Source organism: Microcaecilia unicolor, chromosome 14, assembly GCF_901765095.1.
Source record: "Microcaecilia unicolor chromosome 14, aMicUni1.1, whole genome shotgun sequence".
Lineage (NCBI taxonomy): Eukaryota > Metazoa > Chordata > Amphibia > Gymnophiona > Siphonopidae > Microcaecilia > Microcaecilia unicolor.
The window spans coordinates 25,553,061-25,580,900 of NC_044044.1; the positions used below are offsets into that span (position 1 = coordinate 25,553,061).

The 27,840-nt window shown below is 41.8% G+C and overlaps 1 protein-coding gene across 1 annotated transcript; it reads right to left on the bottom strand.

Moving 5' to 3' along the window:
• Positions 1 to 255: 255 nt before the first annotated feature.
• On the bottom strand, positions 256 to 27,840 carry LOC115458317 (cytosolic phospholipase A2 gamma-like). Its single transcript, XM_030188199.1, has 16 exons — positions 27,771 to 27,840; positions 27,347 to 27,393; positions 24,724 to 24,758; positions 23,022 to 23,136; positions 21,952 to 22,094; positions 18,193 to 18,391; positions 16,951 to 17,068; positions 13,721 to 13,861; positions 12,401 to 12,454; positions 10,523 to 10,600; positions 8,636 to 8,749; positions 8,424 to 8,549; positions 7,876 to 7,971; positions 7,262 to 7,419; positions 3,532 to 3,697; positions 256 to 559 (listed from the first exon to the last, which is right to left on the bottom strand). Exons 2-16 carry the CDS (start codon positions 27,359 to 27,361, stop codon positions 399 to 401), a joined length of 1,719 nt encoding a protein of 572 aa, XP_030044059.1. The 5' UTR covers positions 27,362 to 27,393; positions 27,771 to 27,840; the 3' UTR covers positions 256 to 398.

Sequence of the window (27,840 nt, forward strand, 5' to 3'; positions counted from 1 at the left end):
CTGATATTACATGGAATGTGGATGGCATGAATTAGCATATTTCATTAGCTCCCTTATATTCATTGTGCATATCCTGAAATCCAGATGGTCTAGGGGAAGGGGGGTCCCCAGGAGATTGTAAGCTCTTTGAGCAGGGACTGTCTTTCTTCTGCGTTTGTGCAGCGCTGCGTACGCTTTGTAGCGCTATAGAAATGCTAAATAGTAGTAGTAGTAGGTTTGTGAGCCCTCCTGGAGGAAAGGATGATGTACAGAGCCGAGAAGGAGAAGTATTTTTATTTTGCTGTAGCAAGAATACTGAAATACAATTTCTCTCAATATGCATGCAGATCGGATACATGAGGTTGCTTACAAATGCACTGGATGGATGGGGGATTCAATTTTTATTGCTTCAGTGTAGCTCAATCAACCAAGTCAGACAGTAGCAGCTGAATTTTGTCTTTCATTTTCTCGGCATAGTTTCTTACATTCCTTAGAGCTATATCATACAACTTGTCTATATCCTTTATGCTGTACTTCAGGTTGGCAATGTTATACTGGGCAGTCCGTTGCTGTACAGTACCTAGGAAGGAGAGAAGCACACAAGGACATGAATCAGAAATAAGGGAAACTTTAGACTGCCAGCAATTAGATTCCAGGAGCTTGTGTGTTGCACTGAAAAGTATTATCTAACCATGTACTAAGAAAATACATTGTGAGTATCATTTATATTTTACTAGTAAAAAAGCCCCGTTTCTGATGCAAATGAAACGGGGGCTAGCAATGTTTTCTTCTGTGTGCATGTGGGAGTGTGTGTGTCCCTGCCCTCTAGCCTCTCTCCCCTCCCCCCTCTGAGTCCTTCACTGTTACAGAGCCAGCGATTTGATTTCCTGCTCTGCTGTTTTCCTTCAGTGACTGTGTTACAGAGAGGGCGGGGCAGACACTCATAGGGAAACCGGATATCTCGCCCCCTTCACACTTCCGGCTGGAGGCTTCATAGAACATTGGTGTTGCCTTTTATATAGAGAGATATGAATGTTCCTTAATGCCGCCTCCCGCCACCGGCTCTGCCACCCAATTCCGGCTAAGCTCCTGAGGATCCATTCCTTCTGAACAGGATTCCTTTATGTTTATACCACGAATGTTTGAACTCCGTTACCGTTTTCTCCTCCACCACCTCCCGCGGGAGGGCATTCCAAGCATCCACTACTCTCTCCAATAAATACGTACACAGATAAATAAAATAAAGCGAAACATTAAAAACAACACTCAAGATAAAAAGGTAATATCATGGTGTTGTAGACAGTGGCAGGTAAGAAAGGTGGGCAAAATCGATTCAGGTGTATCAGCTCCTTTAAAAGAAAAATTAAATTGATACAACCTACCAAAAGGTGAAAAAAAAATGGCAGTCGTGCTAATTTTTATTGGGGGTCCCTTTTACTAAGCTGTGTAAGGCTCTATGCATGCCCAACTTGTGCCAAAATGGACTTACCACCCAACAACTACATACCTCTTGCGGTAATTTCATTTTTGGTGCATGTCTGCTACGCGCATCTGCAAAAATAACATTTTTTTCGGACACGCGTAGCAAACGCACGCCAAGTGGTATCTGACATGAGTAGTTCATTACTGCCCAAATTCTTTACCGCTAGGTCTATGGCTGGTGTTAAGGTCTCAGACCCGAAATGGACATGCAGCAATTTTGATTTTGCCGCACATCCATTTTCGGCAAAAATTTTAAAAAGGCATTTTTTTGTAGGTGCGCTGAAAAATACTTCTGAGAGCACCCAAAAACCTGTGCCTACAGTACCGCAGGCCGCTTTTTACTGCACCTTTGTAAAAGGGCCCCTGGGTGATTGGAAATTGGAATGCAACCAAGCATAGGGATTAAATGCTGAATGGAGCCCATGCATTTCACTGTTCAGTTCTCCCATTGCTTCACAACCTGCAGAGTCCGGCATGCTTTCATTTTCTTTTTAAGTAAAGTGATGCGGTAGCCATGTTAGTCCACTTTTAAAGGTGATAAATAGAAATAACACAAAACGTAGAAAAGAAAATAAGATGATACCTTTTTAGTTGGACTAACAATACATTTTTTGATTATTTATTTATTTGTTGCATTTGTATCCCACATTTCCCCACCTATTTGCAGGCTCAATGTGGCTTACATTGTTCCGTCATGGAGATCGCCATTCCGGAGTGAGAGATACAAGTGGTATTACATTAAAGATCATGATTGACATAGTAGGTTAACCAGTCAAGTACAAAGAGTTCACATTCGGGAAAGGAGATAGGTGGTATTGTGTTATAGTTCATTCGTGGTAGGGTGGGCTTTGGTAGTCGAGTATAAAGAGTTAGGTTGAGTTTCGTTGTCTGGTAGTTAGGATGAGTCACTGTGGAATGCCTTGTTGAATAGGCAAGTCTTCAGTGATCTCTTCGTAAGGTAACCCTTCTTCTTCAGATCAGATATAAGCAAATGTTGACAAACATCAGAATATATACAACCCTCCCAGATCCCGTCATTGGAATGCTTTTGTGTTTCCCTTAAATATTCTGCCATTTGTCAACATTTGCTTATTTCCGATCTAAAGAAAGGGTTACCTTTGAAAGCAAATAAAAAGGTGTATTGTTAGTCTAATAAAAATGGTATTTTTTCTCTATTTTATTTTTAGGAATTGGTAATGTGCACCCTGTTTCCAAATAGGGCATGTATGTGTGAACCACTATGCATGTGCAAACCGTCGTGCGTGATCTATCGGGAAACAGCATATGCTATACAAACAGGGCTGGATTCAATTCAGTACATGATGCATGAAATTCAGCACTGAAAAAAAATTAGCGCTGAATGGTTTTCTGTAATGAGCATTTCAGGATTGGTGCCCTATATAGAATAGTGCGGTATTTCCCAAACCTGGTCCTGGAGGCACCTCAGCCAGTCATGTTTTCAGGATGACTGTTCATGAGAGATATTTGCATACACTACCTCCGCTGCATGCAAATCTTTCTCATGCATATTCATTCTGGATATCCGGAAACCTGACTGGCTGGGGTGAGTCCAGGAACAGGTTTGGTAACCACTCAAATAGTGCATAGTGTTGGGATCCATGCTCAGCTTTGGACTTGAGGAGTTACACCAAGTGAAACCAGGTGTAAATCCCAGTGGACAAGTTGGGTACAGATCCTCACTGTCTATAACTCTGCGTGCATTTTAAGAGAACACCCCTGACTCACCCATTCCCTTCTCATGGCCACACCATTTTGCAGATGCACATGGATACACTTAGGTGTCTTTTCAGAGGGATCTGCCATTTCTGCCCCATTTCGGTGTGTTGCACCAATTAGAATGCCAAGCAACGACTAACGTTTGGTGCAATATATATAGAATAACCCAACTGAGTGTGCTCATTAAGAAAAACACTCCTGCGTTTCCATAAAACACCATATTGCGAAATAGATTTCCTGCAAGATGAACAATAAGCAATGGATGGGATGGGATTTTGGAGAAAGCACATGCCAAAGACAGAGAAGAGATCCTGTGAATTAACTATGACAAACCTTCACTGGTGACCCTATTGAAGATTGGAAAGTGGAATACAGTCGGAGTGTTTACGTCTTCGAAGATGTAACAGCCATCGGGATTAAACTGGTCAGCTGGATCTATCTCGACCTTGGGAAATGGTATGTTATTGGCTTTGCAGTAATCTGAAGCCTGTTTAATGCCCTGAAGACAGAAAGACACAGATGTCAGAACAGATATTTTTAAAGCTATCATTTAGAGATAATGAGAGATATATCATAAAAACATGCAATGATGACTAACTAGATAGCTTTGTGTCGGCATCTCAAAGTAATATGGTTGTTAGGATATTCATAGTAAATATGCATGATAGGCCTCCAAAATGTGCAGATATTCTGTGTAGTCAGTGAGGGCTCCCAGAACCATTAGGTATTCACCCAAGGATTTATTGAAAACAATAGAAAAAAGCAATGATCACTAATAAACACTAACAGGATGAATATGATCGAACAGGACATCACGCAACCTTCATCCATTCCGACCCTGCACTTATTCCTCATACGATCACAATACAACTTTGTATTTGTTATCCACCGACGCCTTTGACGGTACTACGTAAGCCACATTGAGCCTGCAAATAGGTGGGAACATGTGGGATACAAATGCCACAAATAATAATAATAATAATGTCAACCTTTGTGTTCTTGATTATTGGGGTTTAGGCTTAGCCTGGGGTTTAAAGCTGTGGACTCAAGGCTCAAACCTTACTTCTTCCACTGGTGCTTCTTGTGAAAGTCATTTATAATTAAATTGTATATATGGTGCCTGAAAAATCAACGCTGAAAAAAAAAACCTTCCGCCTAGGTGTATTCTAAATTTAGCAGCAGTTTATAGAATATACCTACTGCACGTAGGGGCCCTTGTACTAAATTCCAGACTAAACCTCTAGGAGAAAAATTACACTGGCTCCCACTCAAAGAACGTATCACGTTCAAAATATGCTCCCTAGTCCACAAAATCATTCACGGAGATGCACCAGCCTACATGTCAGACCTGATAGACCTACCACCCAGAAATGCCAAAAGATCATCCCGCACATTCCTTAACCTGCACTTCCCTAAATGCAAAGGTCTGAAATACAAACTAATGCACGCATCAAATTTTACCTACATGAGCTCACAGCTATGGAACGCATTGCCGCACAACCTAAAAACGATTTGCGAACTAACGAACTTTCGCAAACTACTGAAGACCCATCTCTTTAACAAGGCATACCACAAAGACCAACCAATGTGAATATACACAACTCCTTCACATATAATCAGAACTGTCTTAAATATTCTGCTTGTTATACCATTACCATGTTTTATCCTTATCATACAGCCCAAGATCCTTCTATAACACAAAATGTCCATTTTCTAATGTATTTCCACCATTCATGATGTATTGTAAGCCACATTGAGCCTGCAAAGAGGTGGGAAAATGTGGGATACAAATGCAATAAATAAAAATAAATTAGTAAAGTTTACAAATCGTAGAAAGGTTTTCTTTACTCAGCGCGTAGTTAGACTCTGGAACTAGTTGACGGAGAAGGTACTGACGGCAGTTGGCCTTGCTGAGTTTAAAGGGGGTCTGGATAGATTCCTGAAGGAAAAGTCCATTGATCGTTTATTAAATTTTGGGTTTTTGCCAGGTTCTTGGGGCCTGGATTGGCCGCTGTCGGAGACAGAGTGCTGGGCTTCATGGACCTTTGGTCTTTTCCCAGCGTGGCAGTCAGGGGTCAGTTTATTATCCCATAATTTTCATATATTTTTCCCCATTGTTTTGAGATAGAATAAATGATGTAAGAAGAGACATAGGATTAATATCACCAATAGGGTTTTGGGTGACCTAGCCAGTGTCACAAGGAGTTGCAGTGGGAATGGAACCCAGTCTCCCAGCTCACTGCACTAACCATTAGGCTATACCTCCTCCTTTTCTACAAGAGAAGAAGGGATTATAGAGTTTAGGAGTTGGTATGGACGAGCAGACTGGATATACCTTCATTTTGTACCGCATTGGTGGGAGGGGGGGGGCAACTATATAAAGTGGTACCTAAATTAAGACAACACAGCTCACTTGCAGTTATGTATTACTACTACTACTATTTAGCATTTATACAGCGCTACAAAGCGTACGCAGCGCTGCACAAACATAGAAGAAAGACAGTCCCTGCTCAAAGAGCTTACAATCTTATTTAGTTATTAAATACATATCCTGCATTGCCTGTGCAATTAAAGGGGGGGGGGGGTCACAAAAATCACCTACTACCTACCTACTCATCATGTCTATTATTCTGGTATAATTAACTTTTACCCTCTCTAACAATATTCTGTATTCCTTTTACTGTGTAAGCCGCATTGAACCTGCTTTGAGTGACGTCTTGAAAAAATTCACTCAGCTTTTGAATTATAAGTGGAGGAGTGGCCTAGTGGTTAGGGTGGTGGACTTTGGTCCTGAGGAACTGAGTTCGATTCCCATTTCAGGCACAGGCAGCTCCTTGTGACTCTGGGGAAGTCAGTTAACCCTCCATTGCCCCATGTAAGCCACATTGAGCCTGCCATGAGTGGGAAAGCGAGGGGTACAAATGTAACAAAAAATAATAATAATAATAACTTTTCTCTGCAAATCCCAAGTCACAATTACAAAGATAAAATCATTGTGCCATACAGAATTTATCACTCATTTATCTGCTAGCATATTTTGAACAACTCTCTCTTTCCTTCACTTAGGGGTCCTTTGACTACGCTGTGGTGAAACAGGGCCTGAGCTAGCGTGTGTTTTCAACAAGTGTTGAGGCGCCCTTTTGCCGCAGTGGGTAAAAGGCTGGCCATTTCGGTAGGGAGCCCTTACCGTCACCCATTGAAATGGTGCTAAGGGCGCCCGCGCTACCCAGCAGAAACGCTGCCCGATTATTGCCGGTTAAGTTCCAGCACTACAAAAATCTAAAAAACGTATTGTAGCACCGGAAAGGGTGCATGCAGGGGGTGGTGCTCCCACCCTTTAGTAAAAGGGACCCTAAGTGGTCCTTTTAAGGCGCACTGAAAAATGGCTTGCGCTAGTGTAGGTGTGGTCAATCTATTAAACCTTCCATACAGAAACATGTCAACATCTTCACGATCATACCTTATTAACCTTCGCCTTCCCAACTGCAAAGGACTAAAGTACAAAACCTACCATGCATCTAACTTCCCCTACCTGGGATCCCAGCTCTGAAATGCTCTACCTAGACATATTCGGTCAATTGATGAATATCTTCCCTGAGATCTTACTGCCAGCCATTGACCTAGCGGTAAAGTCTCACACGGTAACCGGGCGGTAATGACCTATGGGTGCCAAATGCCACTTGGCTCACGTCCATCACATGCGCCTGAAAATAAAAAATAATGAAATTAACGCATGAGCCACACTGTAGTCGGGCGGTAACTCCGTTTTGGCACATGTTGGGGGCGCATAGACGCTTACGCGGCTTAGTAAAAGGAGCCCTAAATAAGGTGTGCTTCTAGTTTATAGAATAGAGCTAAGCCTATACAAATGTCACCGCCAATAAATGATGCCATATTCTTTGGTATGCAATCGGTTCTTTGGTGTAGGTGCATCGTATAGTCTTGCCTTTTATGTATCTACATACTGTAGATAAGTTATCGAATAACTTAGAATGTGCGTTCCTCTTGGGCAGATAACTATGTAGTCTACTTAAAAAATATTAACTGATATTAATCCAATTACCAAGAAAGGATCAAGCATTGGGTAGAATTCAAATGAGAGGATGAGTTTCACTTGTTGTTCTTTTCGTAGAATTAAAGGATAAGGTGAGTTATTTGCGAATCCTGCATCGATGAGAAACCGGAATTCTTTGTCTGTGAGGTCACTGGGCACAGAGGCACCTAAAATAAAGAAAATATTTTGATGGGAAATTCAGTCTTTAATGAGATACGCTGATTTCTTAGCAGCACTCAGAATTTGATTGGTAGGCAAAGTCCACTGGCAGGAAATCAATTCATTAGGATAATCCGGTTGCTTCTAGAGAATATTCCCTCTAAAGTATGTGAAAGTCTGCCACTGGTATTCCTAATGTCAAGAAGTATAACAATATTGGAGTTTCCACCACAAGAGACAGGCAACTGTCCTGGGTGTCCCTGTGAGGGAGTCTACAGAAAGCTACCAATTTCCTTTAATGACACTACCTCACAGTGGCAGAACCACTTTAAACCTCACGTTCCCACCCAGGGGTAAGTGGCACAGGAAAGGTGCAGCCAGGAAATGTCAAAGGAAAAGACAACTAAAACATGTCCAAATCAAATATGAAAATACAAACTTACCAGCTAAATAGATGTACTCACCGCTCTTGTAGAGGAAGTTATCTGTGGTTCCCCAAATCCAGCCAACCAAGCATAACACTGTTTTAATAAGTACCTTAGCCACAGGTATCACAAGACCTGCAATGAAAACTTAGAAGATAAGTCCCACAGGAGAACAGTTTTGTGTTGGGTTTTGGTTCATTTACCCCAATTTTTAGACTTTTAAGGGGGGGGGGGACATTTTATTTCAATAAAAATAATATGCACTAATTCATTGGTCAACATGTTTTTAAGTCAATACAGGTTCCCCCAGACCTTCCTTTGGCCACCCTGGACATCCCTCTGATCCATTCCAATACTTTAGGAGTGCTACCCAATTACACCTTTTTCTGGTCCACCATCTGTTTTAAATGATGGCCCATGACCCCTAGTGATGCACTGCTAAGGGTTAGTATGCCAAATCCCTGCAAAATACATCCCCATGCCTACTCTGTGCCTTCTTCATTTTGCAAACTGATGCTTAACTGAAGCTGCCAGTGCTCTCTGTCAAGGCCCTTGAAGTCAATAACGTGTTTTGAAGCTCCACTAACCTGCAAGCTCCACAAGCTGAAGGAGATTCAGTATGGAAAAAAGATTCAGTTTTTCTTCCAGATCATTTGTATCCCATCTATCGTTCATCCATTTTACAAGTTGGTAGGTGACAGTGTCACGCACCACTGTTCAAACAAAATTCATAAGGAAGTCAGTAGGGGTAGGAAGCATACCATTGACATTGGAGTTAAAATTAGACTAGGTCTCTTACCACTCAAGACTGTTAGCAGCTGCTCCACCAGAACCTTGCTGCCTTCTGCACCTTCTTTAAGAATCTTCTCCAGATCCGATAAAATTGATGTAATTAGGTTCAAATTACCTAGGACTGTAGGAATGACATAAACCTCATCAGTCCCCCTAAAATTGAGCTGGCAGAATGGTGACTGCCCAGCGCCAACCATCAAACTGGATATTCAATTCCAGGCTGTTTCTGGCGACCAGCATTAAATATTGTTTCATTTTCAACCACAGAAATTTAACTGGTTAGGCCGATATTCGGCACTAACCGGTTTAAGGGCCCTTTTACTAAGCCGTATAGGCGCTTACGCACATGCAACGCACATCAAATTGGTACTACCACCCGGCTACCATGTGCCTCAGGTGTAGGGTTACCATATTTTATCCCCCACAAAAGGACACGCCCCACCCCCTTTAACGCCCTCGCTCCGCCCCATGTCACATTTTCCCCTCCCCCTGTCACACACCCTGTCAGCCCCCTCCCCTTACTACTGCCCTGGTGGACTAGTGGCCTCTTCAGGGCAGGAAAGAGCCCCCTCTTTCCTGCCCGGAGTGCTGTCCTGCATGCATCCTTCTTGTTGCTGATCTCGGCGCCGATTCAAAATGGCCGCCGAGAGTTGAAGTCTCACGAGGTCACTTGAACTCTTGGCAGCCATTCTGAATCAGCACCGAGATCAGCAACAGGAAGGATGCATGCAGGGCAGCGCTCCGGGCAGGAAAGAGGGGGGCTCTTTCCTGCCCCAAAGGTGGAAGAGGTCACTAGACCACCAGGGCAGTAGTAAATAAGGGGAGGGGATGCTAGCAATCTGCCCGTTTGTCCGGATTTCCAAAACCCGCCCGGTTGCCCGAATATGTCCTCAAAAAGAGGACATGTCCGGGTAAATCCAGACATATGGAAACCCTACCCAGGTGGTAATTCCATTTTTGGCATGCATCCAAAACACAAGGTAGAAAATATTTTCTATTTTCTACTGCTTGGTGCTTATCCCGCGGTAAGCAGCAGTTTACGCTCATTGAATGCTTACCGCCAGGTTAGCGTGTGAGATCTTACCACTAAGTCAATGGGTGGCGGTAAGGTCTTAGACCAAAAATGGATGTGCGCTGGTTTTAATTTTGCTGTACGTCCATTATCTTGCAAAAAAAAGGCCTTTTTTCCAGGCGCATTGAGGAAATGGACCAGCACACGTCCAAACCATGTGCCTACACCAATGCAGGCCGCTTTTAGGCACACCTTAGTAAAAGGGCCCTTAGCTGCTGAGTGGTTAAAGATAGGACTGCTCTTTATGTGGCCTATTTTAATTGCTAAACATAGCTGGTTTGGTAATGACTCGATAAGGCCAATTATCAGCTAGTTGCTATCGACTAATGGATTTCTTAGTTTGCATGTTTGTGTTCTAATTGTATATTTTTACAATGTAAATCGTTCTGCATTGCCAATTCAATAAGTAACGGTATAGTAAATAAATAAACGATAAACTGTGAATATTCAGCGGAGAAAATTGGTTATCTCCCACTGAATATCCGCGGTTAGGTTCTAAAATGCAATTTAACCAGCCAGGACCTACGTCTAAATACACCATTTCAAACTTATAAGTCTTCTTTCTCTTTTGGACCTTCTGTTGTAATGCTAATTCCTTTCACTGTCATAGTGATAGTGGCTGTGGATCCTAAAACACAGATTATATAAACTTAATGTCCGTACCCTATCATTTCCTGAAGCCTGGCTTTGCAGCAAGACTCGCTACAGGAGAGCCACATCTTTCCTACCAGAGAAATCTGTATTATCTAGCAGATAGACTGATCTCATGGAAGAAATGATTAAAAGGAGAAAACGAATGGAATGTGAATGATAAGAACATACCAGGCAGTCCTGACAAAAGACCAGTAGATGGTTTTGATTTCGGTGCATAGGGCTGTACTATGTACTCAACGATCTTCTCTTTAAAATGAATTCAAATAATGCACATATTAGAACATGTACTCATCAATATCTCTTTCAGTAGCATCCAGTAATAAATGAATAATTAAAAGGCAGAATATTCCAAAGCACTTATACCAAGGAGGTTTGATTAAGAGGAGATGGTGTGATGTCATAAGGCTGAAGCCACTCCACCCAAGGACGTTTTCATTCTCCCCAATGCAGCCACCACCATCTTGGTACATCCAAAACAATGTCATTGATAGGGCAACAAGCTCCACCTACTGGCTTCATGCTCCTGTCATCTCCTGTTAATCTATCCTCCTTGACTTATACATTTAGCAGCATCCACTAAGGGGTAATTCTATAACTTGGTGACATGATATAGGTGTCACAATGAGACACGCTTAGCACCAGCTCTATAACAGTAACCGTTCTATGCTAAATGTTAGTTGAAGGAATCTTTGTCTGTCTACCAGGAACAGCTATGAGACTTTCAATGGATGTTGTGAATCGATTACATTTTATTTTATTTTTTATTTTATTTATTGCATTTGTATCCCACATTTGCCCACCTATTTGCAGGCTCAATGTGGCTTACAGAGTGTAGTTATGACATAGTCTACAGGATATCAAATACAGTTTGTAATGTGCAAAGATTAAATCAGATACAATTGGTAAAGTGCCAAAATTAAGTAAGGGAAGAGAGAGGGGAGGTGTTAGGCTGGGTGATACAGACGGTGGATTTTAATAACTGGATGGGTTGTTGAGGTAGTTTTATAAGGTTAAGGGTTATCTTTGTAGGCCTTGTTAAAAAGATGTGTCTTCAGAGATTTGCGAAAGTTAGTTATTTCGTCAATAGTATTCAGGGCTTTAGGTAATGCATTCCACAACTGTGTGCTCATTATGCTGATAAATGGGCTACGGCCTTTGCGTCAGCAGCAAGTTCGCTAAGGAATGCATTTCTTGACCAACTCCGCCTTTGTAGCAGCTTGACACATTTTAAGAAATCTTTAAAGATACGCTTATTTGTGGCAGCCTACTTTTGAAGCGGTTATAGTAGTCATGTCATGAAATGAAGAGATCAATTCTTTTTTAGTTTTGTATGTTAAGTCTGCAATCTTTTTCTACTCTCGATGGTATTTTAATGTCTATGTTCATAACTGGAAACCACCTAGTTTGTAGGTGGTCTATACATTTTTTAAAAATAAATAAATTACATTACATTAAAAACACTTTATACTCCGCGTTTACCTCCATGGTTCACGACGGATCACAATCAGTTACTAGGCAATCCTAGAGAGTTACAATAAAACCATAGTAAAAATATACAATGACAAAACATAAGTGAACTTCAGGGTGCACCTAAGCTTCTGTAGAGCACTAGCATACAACTGCGTTGGCATGCTGAAATGTAGTCATTGCCCACTTAAGACTGATTAATGGCAATGCGCCAACTCTACTAATGCACTGGAGGGATTGAGTTCCTTTACTTTTTGATACAGTTTTTTTTGTCTCTTCCTACAGGGATTTTATAGTTTTTGCTAGTGGTCGTTAAGGCAGGAGTGAATCCCACTCGCTCCTGTCCTTCTCAGTTCCTCCTTGAAAATGGCCACCTTGCTGAATATTAATGACTAACCTGTCAAGCACAATTTACGCAGGCAAGATCCTCTCTTGCACACTAAAACTGCTTTGAATATCAACTGGAATGTAGACAGTTTGAAAATGTTGTTCCGAACATCAAAGACAAGAACTCTATTTTTATCATTAAGAAAACTCTACTATCGCCACTTCTTCTTAAAAGAAATTGTGATACTGTACCTATCACAAGTTTTAACGTCTGTTCAGGGGCAGCCAGTGCACTGGACCATATTCCTGGAAATAGAGAAGAAATTAGTTAAAATAACAGTGTGCAATTAACATAAAAAGCACACACCGACATATGATACAGGGTCCCTTTTACTAAGGACACGCATATATTTTGAACTATCACCCAGTTACCGCATGCCCTGGGTGGTAATTTCATTTTTTACGCACATCCGTTACGCACGCCGGAAAAGTTTCCGGCACACTGTGCTAACCAGGCAGTAATCGGCATTGTACGCACGCTGACGATTACCACCCAGTTAGCGCATGAGACCTTACCGCTAAGTCAATAGGTGGTGGTAAGGTCTCAGGCCCAAAATGGACTTGCGCCAATTTTCATTTTGCCGCACGTCCATTTTTCAGCCCCCTAAAAAAGGCCTTTTTTTGCAGGTGCGCTGAAAAATGGACCTGCGCACATCCAATACATGCATGTACACCAGCGCAGGCCGTTATTCGGTGAACCTTAGTAAAAGGACCACACAAATTTCTGCTATAGGAAATAACAGATCAATTAAGGTTGTACTAATATGTTGACATCACGTATGCTTTGTCAATCAATACAGATCAGCAATTTGGTATTGGTTATTGTCATGACATTTTAGCAAATATATATCTGTGAATAATTACACGTACATCTTTGCTATTGTTTCATAAGTGTAAAAGCTAAGGGTCATGAATATGATATACCACCTTTGTGTGGTATAGCCAAAGTAGCTTAAATTTATTATATGCAGGTAATTTCTCTGTTCCTGTTGAGTTTTGAATATGGGGAAATGGGAGGGTTAAGTGACTTGCAAGGACTTGTGGTGGGAACTGAACCCAGTTCCCCAGGTTCTCAGCCAACTGCAGAAGCCATTAGGCTACTCCTCCACTATCACTAAAATCAAGGATAACAGAATCTCAGGAAAGGGAAAAGGATATTGTATTTAGCTCATGTCTTTTTCAGTAGTAGCTCAAGGTAAAAGCTACATTCAAGCACAGTAGGCATTTTCCTGTCCGTAGAGGGCTTATAAGTTTGTACCTGAGGCAGTAGGGTGTTAATTGACTTACCCAAGATCAGAGTAGAATTTGAATGTGGCTTCCCTGGCCAGAATATTGGTATTTAATCATGTATGCTCATACATATCTGTGTACATTCCAGTATTCTGCTTATCTGTGTGTGTTCTTCAACCATTTTTTAATGAACCCCTTTAAGAAGTGGAGAGGCCTTATCACCATTCACCCAGTGCAACTTTCTGAACATGACAAGGGATTAGACAGGGAAGACTAGCTCACCTTGAAGGTAACAGAGGTCTAATTCAGGTTCCTTCTTGACTAGTTGGCTATTACTGTACTTGTTGTCAAAGTATTCACTGTTGAGGAATGCTCCAATCAAGGGGTAACCAGCCTCATGAGGAGTGTTCTGAAACCAGGTTCCTGGAGACACACAAGAAATATTTATGAAGATGATTTAACGTGGATTGTAAAGGAAACAAATTCTCTAAGAATAATAATCTGATAATAGAGGGAGAAAAGATCTAGATGCTTTTGCATATTAATGTGTTGCAGTAGTAGCCACAAGCTAAACAAATACTTCTCTGTTTTCTGGAACCAATATGGCCGCCCAAAATTACCTTACAATTACCAAGTATTTTTTCACGGAGAGAGTGGTGGATACTTGGAATGCCCTTCCGCTGGAGGTGGTGGAGATGAAAATGGTAACGGAATTCAAAAATGTGTGGGATAAACATAAAGGAATCCTGTTCAGAAGGAATGGATCCTCAGAAGCTAAGTGGAGATTGGGTAATATAAAGAGATGACAAATAGCAAAAGGAGAGACAAGATAAAGCTATCAGTAGTGTCAAGGGAAATGAACAATAATGCAAAGAATGATATTAAGTGGACTTTGGTTTCCAAAATTCCATTCTTTTTTTAAATTGAATTTTGAAATACATATCTCAACAATATCAGAGATAATCAGAAAACATTGAAAAATAAAAATTTCACTTAAGCATTACAGGAAAATATCCTTCAATCTTTCGTCCACCACACAGGAAAACAAGCTCCTTTGAGCAGGGACTGTCCTTCTTTGTTAAACTGTACAGTGCTGCGTAACCCTAGTAGCGTTCTAGAAATGTTAAGTAGTAGTAGTAGTAGTAATTTGTCCTCGTTAACCATTCCATGTACACCAGGACCATCACTGAGGTCATTTTATGATTCAACAAAGAACAGATACAAAAATAAAAAAAGAGTTGGTAAGATGGAAGGAAAGGAAAAGGGAGGGAAAGAACCAGGCACACCCATTAAAGGGGGGCCGACCACAACCGGGCTGAAGGCCAGCAAAGACAGAAGTGTGGGGGAGGGTACAGGGAGGGCCTAGCTAGAGAGCAGAGGTAGTAGTGGGAGGGAAACAAGGGGTAGCAAGGGGAGGGGGCAGGAAAAAAGGGGAGGAGCAAGGGAGGAGGAGAGAGGAATTTGAACTGCACAGGAAGTCCTTTTGAATTTGGAAGCAGGAGAAGAGCAACGCCCACCCGCCCACCCACTTGAGAGGCAAGATTTGTCGCAGCGAGGCGTTAGACTACAATGTTTACGCACAGCCAGCAATGGGTACACAGCAGCTTGACACATAACAGTTACAAGTTTGGGGTAACTACTGCTGCAGAAAGAGTTGTGTGGAAAATTATCAAGTTGATGCAAATGGTAGGCTTGCATGTGAGCAGCCTTGTTATAAGGAAACAACGTGTATACAGCTTGTCTCCTGGCTTGGGCGGCCGGGAGGCCTAGAACGTCATTTTGTAAATGTGGTAGGTGCCTCCTTCAACGGGAAACAACGTGTATACAGCTTGTCTCCTGGCTTGGGCGGCCGGGAGGCCTAGAACGTCATTTTGTAAATGTGGTAGGTGCCTCCTTCAACGGGAGACACCAAGTGACATCGGGTGCTTGGAAAACAGCACAGGGGGCCACAGGGGCTTGGTACGGCTTGGCCTGTGGCCCAGAATATGCAACTACGTGTAGAAGCTGTGTACCCGGGTAGAAATGCATGCTGGCATAATGATTAGTAGAAGATGTAATGTAATTTGTTTAAGTTGTAACAATTTTGATGTTCCTGGCTGCGGCCAAAATAAATCCAATTCTATCGAAGATATGGCTTGTAGTGTGGTATTGAAGGGGGCGGGGGTTGATACGTCTGAGTGTGTGCCGAATGCCCGAGTTGTGACAGATACACACCAAGACTACAAAACCATGATCAACCCACATGCTAGCTTATATGACCATGCTTTGAGCAAAAAAATTAAGCTTGAAGGGTTCCAAATGGATGTTGGTGAGATGAGTTCCAAAGTTACAGTCCCTGGTAACTGAAGGCAGAGTCCCTAGAAATGTCAAGTTGGCTCTTCAACTAGGCCTTTAATGGAAGACGTAAATGACACTGGCTCCACATACTATAGCAGGACATGTTTCTCCACTCCTACCCTATCTAAGATAACGTTCAAGCAACTTTATGATCTCATTTGTAACTTTCTTTAAACTAGTCCGTTATTTTCTTACTCCTGTTAATATATATCTGTATGTTCCATCTTTCCTTACAAAAATATTTTATTGTGTATTGTGTTGACATTGTAATGTAGCATACTATTATGTCATACTTTGTATTGTTGTTTGAATACTTTTCCTTCTGTAATTGTCTACTGCTTATGTTTGACTTATTCTTGCTGTACATCGCCTTGAGTGAATTCCTTCAAAAAGGCGGTAAATAAATCCTAAGAAATAAATTAAATAAATACATAATTTGGGTCCAGGTAGGTGGCAGGAGAGCAAGTAGGGAAGCCTGAGAGGTGTGCAAAACCCCTGGTGAAATATATGGCAGAAGTAGATAATGAGGAAGAGTTATAGGTAAGCTGCTCTTGAAAATACGAGTGAGAACTTTGAATTAGAGTTTAGCTGAAACTAGAAGCCAGTGCTTGATGTAAGACAACATCGTACAATTCAGTAAGGAGTCCTTTTACAAAGGCATGCTAGCATTTTTAGTGCAGACTAAAAATAAGCTTGCACTACACTTTAGAGACACCCATATATTCCTGTGGGGGTCTCTAGCATTTCGCACACACTATTGAGTAGTGAATGCTAAAAATGCTAGTCAACCTTTGTAAAATACGCCCTAAGTACATAAGTAAGAGAAACTCTCAACAATTATCCAATTAAAAATCACAAGTCAAGAAGTGTTGTGAATTTGTAGAACCAACTGCATTAGGCCAGAGGTGGATCTGGCTTGGATTGTTCAAACTGAAGAAAGGCTCCATGCCTGTGAATATTCCAAACCCAATGTTAACCAACTTGCTTATCCCTAAAACAGTTACAAGTCCTGTTCCTCTGACTTGTAATTGGTTTACAAATATTTGTTCCCCATCCTAAGAACTATGCTAAAGATAATCGAATAACTCATGAACATAGTTTTTAGGGACGATGCCATTATGTTTCAGAACTGTACCCTCCTCTAAAGAAAAAAACAGAGATTTCTTGCACCTTACCGAAATTGTTTTTGCCTTTGGTATCCACTTGCTGTTTGTCAACTGATGAATAATACGGATATGGGACATTGCCACTTTCACAGACAGCCCGTTGACTCGATATCACTTTCTCATTCAGCTGGAAACAACAGAGCACATAACAACTCTGATGAAGGCAGAGAAAGCAAAGTTTTTACCTCAAAGTCAACATGAATGCACATTATAATGAATGAACCAAATAGCTTGATGTACACTGCCCAATATTGAACATGATTTAACCAGGTAGGAGAGGTACATGACTGGTTAAATCGCTTGTGTCTGCCCAAGTGTCGTTATTCAGCAATACATAATGGAGGGCTCACACTCTGGTCGGTACCTGAGGCAATGGAGGGTTAAGTGACTTGCCCAAGATCACAAGGAGCAGAAGTGGGATTTGAACTGGGCACCTCTGGATGTCAAGAGCAGTTCTCTAACCACTAGGTCACTCCACTCCTATCACTTCAGTAGGACAAAACAAGCTGCATTAGATACTTAAGTCAAGTTATTTGCCCATTAGCGTGACTCAAGGATCAAATAACACAACTTAAAGCCCTAATGTTGCTTGATAACTCCCCCTCCCCCATCTCTGTGTTAAATTAAGGCATAGTTGCTGTCCATTCTCTGCTTATTTCCCCACCTACTTGCTGCTCTGTTCCATGTTAGCTGTTACTGCAGAAATTAAAACGTGGACCCTGTGTTAACCATTAGCATATGCAAATTGTCATGTTAATAGCTATCACAGCTACGTAAATGTATTTATTTATTTATTAAGATTTAGGGGTGTAGTTCTCAGTGCGGGCTACTGTGTTATTTTACCACTAACTCATGCTATTTTAGCATAACCTACCTACTAATAAAACGTCTTGATGGCAACCCACATTGGTAACTTGTTCCCCTAGTGACGTCTTGAAAAAATTCACTCAGCTTTTGAGTTGTAAGTGGAGGAGTGGCCTAGTGGTTTGGGTGGTGGACTTTGGTCCTGGGGAACTGAGGAAATGAGTTCAATTCCCACTTCAGGCACAGGCAGCTCCTTGTGACTCTGGGCAAGTCACTTAACCCTCCATTGCCCCATGTAAGCCGCATTGAGCCTGCCATGAGTGGGAAAGCGCGGGGTACAAATGTAACAAAAAAAATAAGAGCTGAATAGATTGGGCTTACGAGTATTAAGTGTACTGGAACCATCAAAAAATGTTACACTTTAAATAGTGATAATACTTCACTTACCTCGCTAACTGTAAAGTTAACAATAATATAGGCCCAAAAGTGTGTTAACGAGTAGTTGTCCTGCTCAGCAGCTGCTATGAGCTTCTGGATACCCTTTGTGGCGTCAAAATTCAGGCTGGCCCACTGGGCACGGAGCTCGTTGTCAATTGAATCCAGGTTCTTTGTCCAGTCGCCCTTATCATAGAGTGAAGTCATTAACCTGCAAACCGGGCAGAGACATAGGGACAAAAGGATATGGCAAATTATCTGTAAAAGAAACCAATTAGATTGACTCTAGTGGGACTTTTAATATGTTCTCCGAACTCTTTAAGAGATGTCATGTTCTATCATAAGAGATTTTGCTAGGTGATAGAAATTACTTCTCTCTTCAGAAGAAGTTACATCACTGAGGGGCCCTGGGTACCTATGCGTGCTAAATTGGAGTTACCGCCAAGTTGCCATGTGGCCCTTGCGGTAATTTCAACTTTGGCATGTGTCTGAAAATTATTTTTTATTTCCTGGCACACATAACGGACATGAGCCAAGAGGCATTTGATGCGCATAGGTCATTACCGCCCAGATTCTTTACCGCTAGGTCAATGGCTGGCGGTAAGGTCTCAGACCCAGAACGGACGTGCAACAGTTTTCATTATGCCACACGTCCATTTTCGGCAAAAAGAAGAGGCCTTTTTTTACAGGCTGCTAAAAAATGGATCGGCGCACGCCCAAAACCCGCGCCTACGCTCCCGCAAGCCATTTTTCAGTGAGCCTTTGTAAAAGGACCCCCTGATCAAGAAGAAGGACAGAAGATCAAATTCTTTTCCAGCCAATGATCTTGACTGGCATTAAGTAAACTCTTTCTCCGTCACTTGCCTTATGTTGGGAAAAATTACCAATATATAGGAGGGATGTGAGTCTAAGCGCATAGTTATGTATCTAATGTTAGCCATTTCTGATTATAGGTTTTTAACCTGCGATCTCCAGATCATTTTTCTTGAATCAGAAAAAAAGTAAAAATGACCAAAATATGGATGACATTTGTGGTTTTATGCTTCCAATGAAACGAGGTTAACAAAAAAGTGTACAGTGAGCTCCCTCATGTGGTGAGTGTCAACAACAGCTAATCAAGCTTCTTGTGTGAGTACGGCTGTCGGTTTCTAGCTGACTAAGGGGTCCTTTTACTAAGGTGTGCTGAAAACTGGCCTGTGGACGTGTGTTTTGGGCACGCGCAGAATAATTTTTCAGCGCACCTGTAAAAAAAAAGGTCTTTTTACAGTTTTTGCCGAGAATGGACGTGCAGCAAAATCAAAGTTGCCACACGTCCATTTTGGGTCTGAGTCCTTACCACCAGCAATTGGCCTAGCGGTAAAGATTCACGCGATAACCGGGCGGTCATGACCTATGCATATGAAATGCCATTTGACGCACATCCAATATGCGGGCCCGAAAATAAAAATTATTTTTCAGATGCTCGGATCGAATGCGCTCCAAAAATGAAATTACCGTAAGAGCCATGTGATAGCCGGGTGGTAACTCCATTTTGGGGCATGTGGGGAGCGTGTGGATGCTTACACGGCTTAATAAAAGGGCTCTTAATAGAACCGCTGGCTTTCGTCCTTGTTGATTCATTTCCCTAAAGTACAATGAGCACTAAGCCCGCATTGGGCTTACCGCCACTTTTTAAAAGCAGCCCTAAGTACATGTTTGTATGGCTTCCTAGCTAAGCGTCTTAAACCCTATACTTTACATAGACAGAATTGGGAAAAACAATTGGACTTCCAATTACCGGATGCTGATTGGTTGATTATGGAAAGGGCGCTTGTAAAACTCATCTATTTCGGTGTCCTTGAAAGAAAATGTGATTAAGGTCTTTTACCGATGGTACTTCACACCGGTACGCTTATCCCACATCTTTCTTAATGTGTCTCCTAACTGTTGGCAGGGTTGTGCAGTACCAGGGACAATGGGTCATATTTGGTGGCTGTGCCCAAAGGCGCGGGCATATTGGAAGGCGATACAGTCCCGTCTTCAGAAGTGGTTGGGTAGACCGATACAGTGGCATCCGTTGGTATTTTTGTTAGGTAAAAAGGCAGACGGACTTACTCTCCATCATTCATTGTTGGTTCATCATGTAATGCACGCTGCTCGCTTAAATTTGGCAAAGCATTGGAAATCTAATATGGTACCTTCGTTGGTGCGGTGGATGTCTAAATTGTGGTATATATGTGAGATGGAGCGTTTGACGGCCTTGAGAAAGAAGACATTGCCCAAATGGGAATTGGTGTGGGGGACCTTTTTGAAAGAGGGTGCTGCCTGAATGTGAGAAAGATGTGCGAATATATTTTAGTGATGGTGAAGGGGGGAGGGGTGTTGGTTGAGGGTTGGGTTGGAAGGGGGTACAACTTTGTTATTGACTACAGCAACCTACTCCTCACTGGCCTCCCACTTAGCCATCTATCCCCCCTTCAATCTGTTCAGAACTCTGCTGCGCGTCTTATCTTCCGCCTTGACCGATATGCTCATATCACCCCTCTCCTCAAGTCACTTCACTGGCTCCCGATCAGGTACCGCATACAGTTCAAGTTTCTCCTACTAACCTACAAATGCACTCGATCTGCAGCCCCTCAATACCTCTCTACCCTCATCTCCCCTTACACTCCTACCCATAACCTCCGCTCACAGGACAAATCCCTACTCTCAGCGCCCTTCTCCACCACCGCCAACTCCAGGCTCCGCCCTTTCTGCCTCGCCTCACCCTATGCTTGGAATAAACTCCCTGAGCCCATACGCCAAGCCCCCTCCCTGCCCATCTTCAAATCCTTGCTCAAAGCCCACTTCTTCAATGTCACCTTCGGCACCTAACCATGATACCTCCATTCAGGAAATCTAGACTCTCCCAATTTGACTGACTGTATTTTTGTGTCCTTTAGACTGTAAGCTCTTTTGAGCATGGACTGTCCTTCTTTGTTTGATTGTACAGCGCTACGTAACCCTAGTAGCGCTTTAGAAATGTTAAGTAGTAGTAGTTTGTTATTAATCTTGATTATAAAATATGGAGACTGGCTGTATTCTCATTGTTGATATGAAGCTTTGCAGTGGTAAGAGCTTGTTTCTTTATATTGTCTGTTTTTAGCTCAGCATTTTTAACCTATATTTTTCAAGAAACAGTATCTACAAATTAAAAAAAAAAAATAGCCCTAAGTAACCCTCCCCTCCTAAGCATCTACCCAGCTAACTATATTAATCCATTCAGCATAATGTTTTGTGTAACATCCTCTGTGCTGGTCTATAAGACATTCCATTTACAAGACCTGAGGCTTTAGGTGACATTTTTGGCTTAAATAAAACCCAAATTTGTTTTGCATCTCATGCTCTATGGTACAATGCTGTATACATCCAAAAGCAGCACAGAAATGTTTCGCAGTGATAGTAGTAAGCAGTGCATCACTAGGTTCTAGCAGAAAAATCAATCCAATCCCGCTGGTTTCCCCTGTCTGCCGGTATTATATGGTTTTCAGATCTGTAAAATAGGAAATATTGGATCTATTCTCTTTACACACCACTTATCTCAACAAAATCCATCAATCCCTACATGCGATCCAGTTCGCACTGCAAGCCTTTGTCAGGAAAGCCATGCCACGAGGAATTTCTGTTTATTATTACCTTTAAAGTCGACTAACACAGCAGTCACACTGCTTTATCCGCACTGCTGAGCGTGCGCTAATGATTCTTGAAGTATTTTTAAAATATCCCTGTTGTTGCAAAAGCTTCTGTACTTACCATGTTGCTCCTGAGCATCCAGAGATAAAAGTAACGGCATCCAGTAGATTTTGGTTTTTAAGTTCTACCAAGGTGCCAAGGCTACCAATGGCTGCCGTCATGCTTCCACCAGACAGTATGACAGCAATTTGAGGAATTTTGTTCTGGGGAATAAAAATCAGAGAAAGCTAAAGTAAGACAGAAGATAAAGACTTAATGGCTCATCATTCTTGTTCATTTATTTCTGTTTTGGCCACAGTGCGGCAGGTTTGACTAGAGCGTCAGTTTCCGCTTGCTTCACCTCCTCCTAAGAATTCGAAGGAGCTCCTCAAATTCTTGAATTCTATTACAATAGGGTTTTTTTTTATTGTTATTGTTCCAGCTATTTCCTTTCCTCCAGTGCTCTATCTATGAAGAAATATTTTTGTACAGTACTCCTACCCCGTTCGAGTATGCTCACGTCCCTTTGTTCTGGTATTTTATTTCCCAACTACACGGATGCCTTATGCACATTTTAGCAGGAGGCTGCATTGAATATTATTAAAGTGAACTTGGAGAAGCGCCCGTCCCCACAACAAATCTCTTCAACATTTCTGATGGAGTTGGCTTTCGATGGTGATTAAGAAGAATTATTTTTGGCATAATGGAATATATTATTTACAGCACCATGGAGTGGCGATGGGAGCTACGATGGCTCCCTCTGTAGCAACATTGTTTATGGAAGTCTAAGGTAGGTCCCTGTGATGCAGAAGGGCCTGGAGCTTGTGAGAAGAGGTCATGAGGTTGTATTTTTGAGGATTAATACTGGAATAAGTTCACAGTATTTCCTTCTTGGTGGTGGTGGTGGTGAAGAAGAAGACAAAAGACTACTTGGAGAGGAAGTTCAGCCAAGTATTTGTTAGCACAGACAAAAAGAGAGGCTTCAGAAGATACTGGAATTGGAGAGGCCTACCCATAGCCAACTGAAAAGGGATCTGGGGTATAACTGAATGGACAAAAGCTGGAATCCACTGAGACTATCTTGACTAAGTGGAAGAGCTACCTCAGGATTCTAGGTGCACCTATGTTAGAATATAATCAGTTCACAGTACCTGATCCACATTCATTCCCAGACTTGTCAGGCAGGCAGACACTTTTGCTTTTCTGTTCTCGATGGACTTCTTTTCTCCAGCTGAGAGGTCAGAAGAAAATCGTATCTTACTGTTCCTGAAAGTAAATGTTATTCCACATTAAGAGGGAAAGTGAATATTATTCCACATTAAGAGGGTGATTCCGTAAAAGGTGCTCAAGTACCTGGATATAGCCAGAAATGGTCCCACCTCGATGTACGTTTATGTTTTAGGTTTGTTTATTAGATTCTTGAGGCGATACTTTGGAGATCTCACAATCAAGGTGTTTGACGATGTTAGTACCTCAGGATTAATTTCAGCAACTATGCTTATTTTGAGACTCATGCTGGCAATCTAATGAATGAACTTTAGTGAGTCGCACCAGTACTGAACTTAACTTTTGGGCGCACTGTGCAAATTTAGAAGATCAGTGATGGCTACTGAGCTAAGAACATGATTACTTTTGCAGGTGTGTCATTGTGTGTTAAGCTCTGGCCACACGTTATCACTTCTGAGTTCCTCTTTTACCTTGCATATCATTTTTGAATTGATGTTGATTTTGAACCGGTGGTACTCACTTTGCGGTGGTTTTACAAAACTTCAGTAAGCACTAATATGTGCTTATAGTGTAAAAAAATGGCTGAACACAAAGCTCACTGAGGCATTTCACTGTAAATTTTGGGATTGGTGCATGCTACTCATGCGCTAAAAAATTTATTTTTGAGCACTGGAGGCGGGTCTGTGGGCAGAGCAGGTGTGTTCAGTTAGGGACCCTTTTACTAAGGCGTGCCAAAAAATGGCCTGCACTGGTGTGGATGCACACAGGTCCATTTATCAGCGCACCTGCAAAAAAGGCCTTTTTTTTGCCGAAAATGGATGTGTGACAAAATAACAATCTGCCCGCATCCGTTTTGACCCTGAGACCCTACTGCCACCCTTGACTAAGCGGTAAGGTCTCACACATTATCCAGGCAGTAATTGTCAACGTACGTAAAATGCCGATTACCGCCTGGATAACGCCACATGGTAGAAAATGCGAAACAGGCGCCTACAACAGCGCAGGCCGCTTTCAGGCGCGGCTTTGTAAAAGCCTCTTGCAGGGGCGTAGCCAGACCTCGGCAGGAGGGAGGTCCAGAGCCCGAGGTGGGGGGGCACAGTTTAGCCTGCCTCCCCAGCTGCCGAGCCCCCCGCCACTTTAAACCCCCCCTGCCGCCGCCGACCCTCCCCTGTCGCCACCGCCTCTAAGTACCTTTGCTGGCAATGGGTCCCCAACTCCTGCCAGCCAAAGGCTTCTTCAGTGCCAGTCGACTCCAGCGCCTTCGCTGATGATCTGTTTCTGACTCCCAAAGTCCTGCGTGCGCGTCCTGCATGTAGCCCCGTGCAGGACGTGCACGCAGGATGTCAGGAGTCAGAAACAGATCATCAGTGAAGGCGTCGGAGTCAACCATCGCTGAAGAAGACTTCTGCTGGCGGGGGTTGGGGACCCCCCAGCAAAGGTACCTGGCGGCGGTGGCGACGGGGGAGTCCAAAGTAAAGGGGGCCAGGGCTTAATCTGTGGGGGCCCATGCCCCCGTGGCCCCACCTAGCTACGCCCCTGGTCTCTTGGTACCTTAAAGAATTTGGGGTATATATTTTGGGGCTAATAGTTTTAAAGCATGAAAAGATAAAAAAGAAAAGTCCTTACGTTTTCTCAGATGTTGCAGTATTTCCTCCCGGAAACTGAAATAAAATTAATCATACAACATTATTAAAGCAGAATAGCCCTTTGGACAGACATTAGAAAACAATATATTCAGATAAATAGGAATGTGCCCAGATTGGTTGGCCTGGGTGAACACTGCTCCCCTCCCCTCCACCCACAGGGCTAAGGGGGGAAGGTATCACCATGGGTACTGTTAAACATACCCCCCGATTCTTTATAGCGCACCCGGAGAGAAATCTCGAGTTAAGAGTGGATTTATATTACATATTTTTGTAATTAGGGAAGTGTAGAATGAGATATACTATGATTTACCCTGGTAGAATATATCTCTAAAATCTGACAGAATAAACATCTCATATCATGAAACAAACGCTTAAATGTTACTCCAGAAAAACTTCCAGACAAAGACACATTTTCAGATTGTTTTTCAAACGATTCATGTCAGGGCACTTCTCAATTCAACAGGTTAAATATTCCAGAAATATGATCCCTTTATTAAACATGACCTGATAATCTAGTGAAGTACAGGCAAACCTTTGGTTTAGGTGTTTTGGGTATTTCTTGTGTTTTGGGGGTTTATTTTTATGTTGATAATTTAACAAGGGAAAGAGGAGAAAAAAATCCCAAAAGGTCTTGATCCTGGGATCTTAAAGGGACATATTTTTTTCTATCAAATCACTGAATGAAAAGATTGCTCAGGTCTGAAAAATCTGAAAATTAACAGTAGCCCCGTGAATTTTACCCGGGTGGCTACTGGAAACAAATTCGAAACCTTCAATGCTGATGTATTATGGTTTCATCAAAGATCTCCCTTCTGCAGGTTAAATCAGCTGCAATATTTTCAAATGCAAAGCATGAAAAGTACCTAAAGCTTCTTCAGTCTGCTGTTATATGTGATAAATGTGTCCACATACTTTTGCAACACTGCAGGCTATTTAAAATGTTCCTCTCAAGTTCTAGAACCGTTGTTTCACACACACACACATCAGTTTGGAAATGTATATTTCATTTGTTTCTTTTTCGAAACTATCAAAGATGTTGTAATGCTCGCAAGTAGCTTTCAGGATGTGGTTGTTCCTGTTTGCATTCCTTCAGCTTCACCTCTGGTTTGTTCTGCTTCAGCAGAGCTTTAATTACCAGCAGCTTCCTTAGCCATCAGGTTTTAAATCTACTCCCTAGTACAAGGACTTACTGCAGTTTTATCAGAGATCAGAGTGCTGTTTTTTTTTTTTTTAATTTTGTATCGCTTTTATTAGTAGCGTCTTGATAAGCAAGTTTAACAAATTTCCAGGGCAACTTTCCCCAGTAAACTCCTACATGAAAAGACTTACAAATTGTTGTGGTAAGGATTGTCATTATATCTTTGCGGGTTTTTTTTCTCTTTTTTTGAGGGAGTTGAGGGGAGTAAGGGATTTGAATGTTCCATACTTTTGAGGTGTACTGTGAAACTGATACAGATATTTACCTTGCTATTTATTTTCCTTGATAGTAGGGATACACCTTTCTTATCCTTTTTTTAAACCAATAGCAGAGGTGGGAAAAAAACCTCTTAGTCTTCAACTTTTTCTCTTGTATTTAAGTACATAAGTATTGCCATATTGGGAAAGACCAAAGGTCCATCAAGCCCAGCATCCTGTTTCCAACAGTGGCCAATCCAGGTCACAAATACCTGGCAAGATCCCAAAAATGTACAAAAACATTTTATACTGCTTATCCCAGAAATAGTTGGATTTTCCCCAAGTCCCTTTAATAATGGTCTATGGACTTTTCCTTTAGGAAGCCGTCCAAACCTTTTTAAAACTCTGCTAAGCTAACCGCCTTTACCACATTCTCTGGCAATGAATTCCAGAGTTTAATTACACGTTGAGTGAAGAAAATTTTTCTTCGATTCGTTTTAAATTTACTACATTGTAGCTTCATCGCATGCCCCCTAGTCCTAGTATTTTTGGAAAGCGTGAACAGACGCTTCACATCCACCTGTTCCACTCCACTCATTATTTTATATACCTCTATCATGTCTCCCCTCAGCCGTCTCTTCTCCAAACTGAAAAGCCCTAGCCTCCTTAGTCTTTCTTCATAGGGAAGTCGTCCCATCCCCGCTATCATTTTATTCGCCCTTCGCTGCACCTTTTCCAATATGTTTCTTGAGATGCAGCAACCAGAACTGAACACAATACTCAAGGTGCGGTCGCACCATGGAGCGATACAACGGCATTATAACATCCTCACACCTGTTTTCCATACCTTTCCTAATAATACCCAACATTCTATTCGCTTTCCTAGCCGCAGCAGCACACTGAGCAGAAGGTTTCAGTGTATTATCGACGACGACACCCATTTTTGGCCACAAAAAAGGTGTTTTTTTAGAGGTGCACTGAAAAATGGATCTGCGTGCGTGCAAAACATGCGCCTGCACCGGAGCAGGCCATTTTTCAGCACACCTTAGTAAAAAGGACCCCTATAACTCTGTGATTCATGTGTGTACTAACCCAGTGAGTTAATCTTCATAGCAATACATTACTGTATAAAAGTTATATTTTAATTCTTTGCTAATGATTCGTATCGTATGTTTTTACTACTCTCATTTCTAAGAAATAATAATTACCAGAATAGATGCCATTTTGGGCTTCTGGTTATTCCCTGTTACAGGATCTGTCAAATGAAATAAAAAAAGAAACAGTTAAAATGTCATTTATATTCAATTAGCAAGGCATCAAACATTGCTTTTATTTTCCTCTTCCTACATATGTTTCATTGCTTAGCACTTCGATATCCCGTATGCGTGGAAGGTATGACAAATAACACAACAGTGAGGCACATTTTCAAAATAAAACTTTAAAAAAGCCAAAAAAAACATCAAACGGTAACAGAATGATGGTTTTCTCTCAGGAAGGCAATGCTTTTGTTCTTACGTTATGTACTTATAGTCAAAAATGCATTTAGTCCAACAAAAAAGCGCTATCTCAATTTTCTTTCTTTTTTTTATGTTTTAGATCTACTTATTAACTATTAAAACTAACTTTACTTACCTCTGCCTCAAAAGGAATAAAAGGATCTGCAGATGAAGGAATTGAACTCTGAGCTTTTATAGGTTCTGGG

Coding starts and splice junctions, on each gene's coding strand:
- LOC115458317 (XM_030188199.1), bottom strand. Junction 10,601..12,400: donor GACGTTAAAACTTGTGATAG/GTACAGTATCAC, acceptor TTCATTTTAAAG/AGAAGATCGTTGAGTACATA. Junction 7,972..8,423: donor TCAGCTTGTGGAGCTTGCAG/GTTAGTGGAGCT, acceptor TTTTCATTGCAG/GTCTTGTGATACCTGTGGCT.